Source organism: Rhamphochromis longiceps, linkage group LG12 (assembly GCF_057381845.1).
Source record: "Rhamphochromis longiceps isolate RC_006_pf linkage group LG12, R_longiceps_female_GT1.1, whole genome shotgun sequence".
NCBI lineage: Eukaryota > Metazoa > Chordata > Actinopteri > Cichliformes > Cichlidae > Rhamphochromis > Rhamphochromis longiceps.
This window is the reverse complement of record NC_140568.1, coordinates 39,854,142-39,861,238: the sequence shown is the minus strand read 5'-3', so window position 1 is coordinate 39,861,238 and position 7,097 is coordinate 39,854,142. Positions and strand designations below refer to the sequence as shown.

The window sequence follows — 7,097 nt, the reverse complement described above, 5'->3', positions numbered from 1 at the left end:
CGGAGGTGGGGTGCCCCCGGCCTCTCGGCCTGGGGCTCGGTCACTCAGGCACAGCTGGCTGCCAGCGGAGCTCACGGGCGCGTCACTGCAACTCCCCCTGGCTTCTGCTCCGTGGCTGCTGAGTGACCCCTCATCTGGGACTCTCCTCAGCTCTTTCTGGGACAGTGGCGCGGCTGCCCCTCTGTTGGTCTTCCTTGGTCTCTTGTGTTCTGGGGGCCTCTGGATGTCTGGAGTTTTGATCTCCTCCATACCTGCTTCATGACCTGGAGGACGGGGCTGTGGCCTCCCCACACTCTCTAGCAGATCGTTACATGAAGGAACCTTTTAAAAAAACAAGCGCGTCCGTGCTCACAGGTGTACACACTGGTGATCACACCCACAAACTACACCCTTTTTGGCTCCTACCTCAAAGCACACTGTGTTCTGTTGATCTTATGTGCTGCACAATAATGTTTAATATTTAGTATTTACTGTCATATTCCCATATATCATTGTGATGTTGTTTATTCTATTACTCTTGTTCTCTTCTGCTTGTTTTCTTTTTTCTTTCTCAACAGGTGATCCAGGTGATCGATATATGCATTTTTTTTCTCTCTTTTTTTTTTCCTGCCCTGCCCATTCTGTTGGTTTTTGTTTTTTGCCCTTCTCCCCCGTCCCTCTTCTCAGCTGTTTCTCTTTCCCTCTTTCTTTCTCCCCTTCTTTCCTCCAGTCAAGTCTGTCCCGTATTCAGCAAGTGAAAATAAAATAAACAATAAAAGGTGAATCAAATGGACCATTATGGCAAGGCTGGGATGGTCAATTTGGTAAAGTAAATCCGTTGGGCATCTTTCTTTGCCTTTAGACAATAATTCTGATGGCAAAAGAGCCAAACGGGACAGGCAAAAAAAAAAAAAATGTTCAGCACTGCAAAGTGACGCTCCTCTGTCTTCATTATTCTCAATGCAAATGACTTTAATTCCTATGCAGCAGTAAGTAGATATGCAGTAACACCAAGATAGTTCCTGTTACTCACAGAAGTCCAGTAGTCACCTGTCAGGGCGACATGTTTGGCTACAGCTAAGCCCTCGTGCTTTTTTTCCTTTTCAGTTTCATAGAGCCCATGAATTTTTGACACTATTGTGCTTCTTGTTGGAGCTTTTTAAAAAGCAACTTGCAAAACCTTTGTAAAGCCCGTGTCCTCGGCGATATTAATAGGTCTGCAATTTGTTGCAATCCACTCGGCAATTGTGTCAGTCAAATTGTCCAAGGTAGGTTCACTGAGTCCCCGATGCTTCGTGAGTGGTTTGTTGCAAGCTGGGCAACAAAGTGCTAGCAGCATTCCCGACTAACGTATGCTTCGCGTTAATGTGATATTTTGAGCTGGAAGTGCTTTGGTGAAAACAATTATTTCCTGCACAAAGCGCATAATACTTTATGTCGCTCGACTGTTCCGTCTTGTTGTTTTTATACTCAGATTTCCCATTGAGAGGGCCAACGTGCTGTTTGTCATCTTGCATATTGAGTTGGTTGGTTCAGCTGCCCGTCACCAGATCAACTGCTCATTTGACTCTACTTGGACAAACTGCCCGAAATGTGTTGACAGAGACATTCCAGGGATTTTGAGTCATTCTGCTCTTCAGATGGGTTAACTGCATTAAAAATGTTAATCAGATTAATCATGATGATGGATTAATCTGCGTTAATGAGTTAATTTAGACAGCTCTAGTTCAAATGCATTCATCACAGAAGTTTCTACTTTTATTGTTGTTTTTACATTTAATTGATTCCTTAGAAGAAAAGAACATTTGATTCTGATGGTTTTTAAATACTCCTGTTGGGCTGACACTGTTTTCTTGAACCAGTTGTAGCACTGATGTCGCTGTAAAATAGATATATAAGCTGCTGGACTAGTTCATGGTTCAGAGGAGTGATGGAGCAAAGCACAGTGAAGAGACCAGAGCCAGAAACGTTTCAAATGAAAAGCAGCCATCTTTAATAAAACAGAAAAACATCAACATGATCAGTTGATGTTAAGTAGCTCACACTTATCCTTACATTTGTTCTAAACCCCACAGCTAGGTTGTTTCTTTAAGATTTAGTTTTTTATTTAAGATTCAGAAATCTTCAGTTTCATAATTTACTTCTTTAAGAGACTTTAAGAGAATTCAAGATCAGTCTGTTCTGTGCAGGACTAATAAAGTTAATTTAGTGTTATAAGCTCATTTAACTTGTGCTCATTATTAATCATCCTGATTAGTTTCTGTCTTGCACGAGCAATCAAATCTTATCAAAACCCTTTTTGGTGCGTTGACCCTTTAACACAAAGTTCCTGTAGAGAAATAAAAAATAAATTTACTCCCGTGAGCAGGATTTCTCTCCGAGCACAGAGAGCTACCTGCGAGAGCGTGAAACTGTCACAGCGCGTGTAAAGCAGACACTGCTCTACAAAAAGGTCAAAACCACACAAAAGTTCAATTCATTTTTTATATAGTGTCAAATCACAAAAACGGTCACCTCAAGGAAGTTTTTGGGAGTCCCTACAACTCTAACCAAGTATAACACCATAGTTATTGTCTTAATTCACATGTCATGGTCTGAATAAAGCCTGTGTTTTGTGTGGATAGTTATGCTACAATCATGGCCAATAATCGGTATACCCTACACACGTTGCTCCACGTTTGGTGAAAGTAATGAGTTTAGGATTGTAAAAAAACTGAATATTTCATTAATTCGGTTTATACAACCTGATTGGATCCCTCCATCCTGATGACTGCTGCTGTGGATAATGGACCCAAACCATCCTCTGCATCTCCTACTGGACCTGCAGATAAACACTTCCTTCAACAACTGTTTCAGCTTCACTGACACAAAGATACAGAAAATCTACACCTCACACCACAATCCCTGTACTTAGTTTGGACATAAGATCCTTATTGTGTCATATTATGTATTGATTTATTGAACACTTCACTCTTTGTATTTTTTCTTTCATTGGCTTCATTTAATGTATTTATAAGAGCTCTATAATGTTGTTGTTGTTTTTTGTCTTTTTAATTATTTTTCAAGAAAGTGGACGTGATTAACAACTTCGAGGCAGTAGTACCTTAAACATGACTTTGACCAGAATCTGATTTGTGACATGTGACTGTAAATTCTTCTGTGTTGTCACAGTTCAATGTCATATTATGTCATATCAACAGTTTATATCAGTTTTATTTTCTGATTATTAGCATTTCTGGTCTGTTCACTGTGATTTTTCTCTTTATTTTTCATTATAATTTCTGTGACATCTCTAACACTGGTCAGCTCATCACATTTCAGTTCATGACAAACTTGAAAGTTGGAGTCTAAAGGTCTAAACTCTTATGCAGGTTTGAGGCCACAGACCAGGTAGTAAAAGCAGATATCGTGTTTGGTGGTTATTAATTAACTAGAACACCATTACAACAGGTGAATTCTCTAAAAGAACTTTGCTTTCTTGAAGGACTGTAAGGTTCAAGCTGTAAAGATGTGACATTTGATGAGTGTAGAAACTTTCCTGAACTGTAACGTGTTCAGAGACATTCAGAGATCCTGTGTCCCTGAACTCGAACTACTTACAGGATGTAGTCAGTTTACAGTAATACAGTCATCTTTGATTGAATCTGGTCAAAGGAAATTAACTTCACTGGTATACATTTAGTTCATAACAACCATATTTTAATGATGTATTATTTGAAAAAATAAACTTTTGATTTTATGTATTTCAGCTGCATTTTACTCAGAATTATACCCTCATGTTCATGAGGGTCAAGAATTTTTCTTTGTTTTGAGTGTGAGAGCAGAGGTCTGGCAGGCTGACAATCTAAACCCTGTGATGAATCCAAATTTATGTCTTTGGCTGCAACGACAACTTTAGTTCAAACTGCAGATAAAAACTGTGAGAACATGCTGACTTTTCCTACTTGAACTTCTGAAACACCACAGCTTCACCTTCTTTGTGTCATTTTTATGTTCTATTTAGGTTTCGTTTTTTTTTAAAGGAGAAGTCAAAATTTTCTAAATTTTTCACTTTGGTGTCGTTTTAAGGAGCACAAACTGAAAACTATCTGAATGACACAGACAGCGCCCTCTGACGGACACAAGTGTTTTGTGCGTGTTTCAGTTTAACACGTGATCGTGATTCATGAAAATGAAAGTAAATTCCGACACTACTGAACTGAGCTGAGACGCCATTAGGGAGTCAGATCTCTGCTGCAAAACACACGTTTGGAGGATTTTAATCAGAAACTTCAAGAGACACTAATTTGGTGAGTTAATAATACTTAAAGATCAAATGGCTGAGAGAGCTCTTTTTGAAAATTTCCTGAGCTGCCATGTGTGTTCAGAGACTTTCAGAGATCCTGTGTCTCTGAGCTGTAACCACAGCTTCTGTTCAAGCTGCCTGCAGAAATTCTGGGAACAAACTAAAAACAAAAACTGTCCCATTTGTAAAAGAAAATCTTCAAAGGATTATCCAGATGTGAACTTTACACTGAAAGAACTTGCTGATTCATTTGCTGGGAGACAGAAATCTGGATCATCTGAGACAGAAAAGGGAGAGAAGAAATTAACAGTGGTGTGCAGTAAACATGAGGAAGTGCCTAAACTGTTCTGTGTGGACGAGCAGAGAGCTGTGTGTCCTGTGTGTGACTTTTCTCTCCACCAGAGTCACAAAGTGGTTCCTGTAGAAGAAGCAGTCAGTGACCTGAAGGAGCAGCTGAAATCTGACTTAAAGTCTCTGCAGGACAAGAGGAACAAATACAAACAAGTGGAGGAAACATACAATGAAATGAGGGAACACACGAAGAAGCAGCTGTTGTCCACAGAGAGGCAGATCAGAGCAGAGTTCAACAAGCTCCAGCAGTTCCTGAAAGAGGAAGAGGAGTCCAGACTGGCAGCTCTGAGGGAGGAAGAGGAGCAGAAGGGGAGGACTATCAGCAGAGAGATGAAGATGATTGAGGAGCAGATCTCCTCTCTGTCAGACAGCATCTCTGCTGTTGAAGAAGAGCTGCAGAAACACATCGCGCCATTCCTCAGCAGTTATAAAGACACTCAGAGCAGAGCCAGAGCCCAGAGCTCAGTGTCAGATCCACAGCTGGTCTCAGGAGCACTGATAGATGTGGCCAAACACCTGGGCAACCTGTCCTTCAGAGTGTGGGAGAAGATGAAGGAGAAGGTCCACTTCAGTCCTGTCATTCTGGACCCAAACACTGCAAGCCCCTATCTCTATCTGTCTGATGATCTGACCAGTGTGAGATGTGGAGACACATGGCAGCAGCTTCCTGATAATCCAGAGAGAAACACTAAGTATGCCAATGTTTTTGGCTCTGAGGGCTTCAGCTCAGGGAAACACAGCTGGGAGGTGGAGGTGGGAGACCATCCTGACTGGATTGTAGGTTTAGTTAAAGAGTCAGTTGACAGGAAGGGAGAGTGTTCTTCTTCACCAAAATATGGAATCTGGTGTTTAAAATATGACAGTGGAGAATACACTAATGGTGCTGGTCAGACTGTGACAGTGAAGAAGAGTCTCCAGAGGATCAGAGTCCAGCTGGACTATGACAGGGGGGAGGTGTCCTTCTATCACCCTGAAGACATGACTCACATCTACACTCACAGAGACACTTTCACTGAGAAACTCTTCCCATATTTCAGTATTGGAAAGGCAGGAGACGCCAAAACCTCTGATATCAAAATCTGTCAGACTGAGATTTGATTGTAAAGTGATTCTTTATTTTAACTGTTTTTTCAGTACAGCAGCAGGGTTAATTTTGGGGAAATTATTAATCACACTGTCTAACTTCATTATCAGGTTTTATTTCATTTTGTTGTTCTAGTGGAACTATTAGCAATTCAATGAAACCAAAGCAACTTTTTCATGTGAAAATATTGTGACCCACTCGAGTTTCTGTAAGAAACTTTTACATTTTTTCTTGTTTCTTTTAAATTAATATTTTCGGAATATTTTTCATGTTGTTCATGTAAATATTTTTGATAGTTTTAAAATCTGAATGATGATTTCTTTGCTTTTCAAAGTTGTTGAGTGTGAACAGCAAACTGTGACACTTCTTAAAAGAAGGATTCATGATTAAACATCAGCAAGAGTCAACTTTACAACTACAAGATTTAAATGTCCTGATTATCAGCATCTTGTTTTCAGTTAAATAACATTTGAAAGTAACACGTCTTCTTTAAAGTTTTCTAAATTCAAAGAAATGACTTCTAAGTTCTGACGCTGTCTCATCAGTGTAACTACACTTGATTGATTTCATTAAAAATGTTCTTTCTTGTGTTGTTTTTAACTTTAATCAGAAGCTGACATCTCTCACAGTTTGAAAGATTTCTGGATCTTCTCATGTTTCATAATTAGGTTTTAATTTGATTTTCAAACTTCACTCTCAGTCTCAGTGTTTCAATGAATCACCTACCTTTGATTTGTACTTCAATGTTATTCTTTAACTGCTCTCTTTGATTATTGAGATCACAAAATGTTTCTGTGAAGTGAAATAAATAAATTCAGTGATTCTGTTGTTGTTGTGTTTGACAGTAAATCAGCTTTTCAGACACAGTCATTAGTTCAGATTCATTTAACTTGGAAACTCACTTTGATTGTTGTGTTTACATTTAACTGACTCCTTAGAATAAAATATTATTTGCTTCTATTAGTTTGTAAATATTCTTGTTGTGCTGAAGCTGTTTTATTGAAACAATCAGCAGATTTTATAAAATCAAGAATTTATTTTAAGCAGCTACATTTTAAATCTTTTTTTCAGACCAACATTCACATTTAACTCCAGACAGAAATCAAATGTGATCATTGATAAACTTTACATTCTCACAGCTAATCTGTATGTTTACAAACTCAGAAAATAGTTTGTATGAACAAAGCTGCAGAGATTTCAGATGAAGGTGCAGCTTTATAATAGTGGTGTTTTATTTGTATATTATATTTACGCACAAGATGGAGACAAAGTTCATATTTTGTTTTCTAGTAAAAATGTTTACACTGTAAACATTTACACTTATCCCATTTTTAAATGTAAATCATTAAATCTTAGAAATGACTTCACTTAACAGATAAACAGAACACTAAGACTGAG

General features: G+C 38.7%; 1 protein-coding gene across 1 annotated transcript; it reads left to right on the top strand.

Moving 5' to 3' along the window:
* Positions 1 to 4,294: 4,294 nt before the first annotated feature.
* On the top strand, positions 4,295 to 5,832 carry LOC146657933 (nuclear factor 7, ovary-like). Its single transcript, XM_085427065.1, has one exon. It carries the CDS (start codon positions 4,295 to 4,297, stop codon positions 5,711 to 5,713), a length of 1,419 nt encoding a protein of 472 aa, XP_085283191.1. The 3' UTR covers positions 5,714 to 5,832.
* Positions 5,833 to 7,097: the final 1,265 nt, after the last annotated feature.

What these genes read in the sequence shown, in the direction of transcription:
- LOC146657933 (XM_085427065.1), top strand. Translation starts at nt 4,295, where the DNA reads ATGGCTGAGAGAGCTCTTTTTGAAAATTTCCTGAGCTGCCATGTGTGT.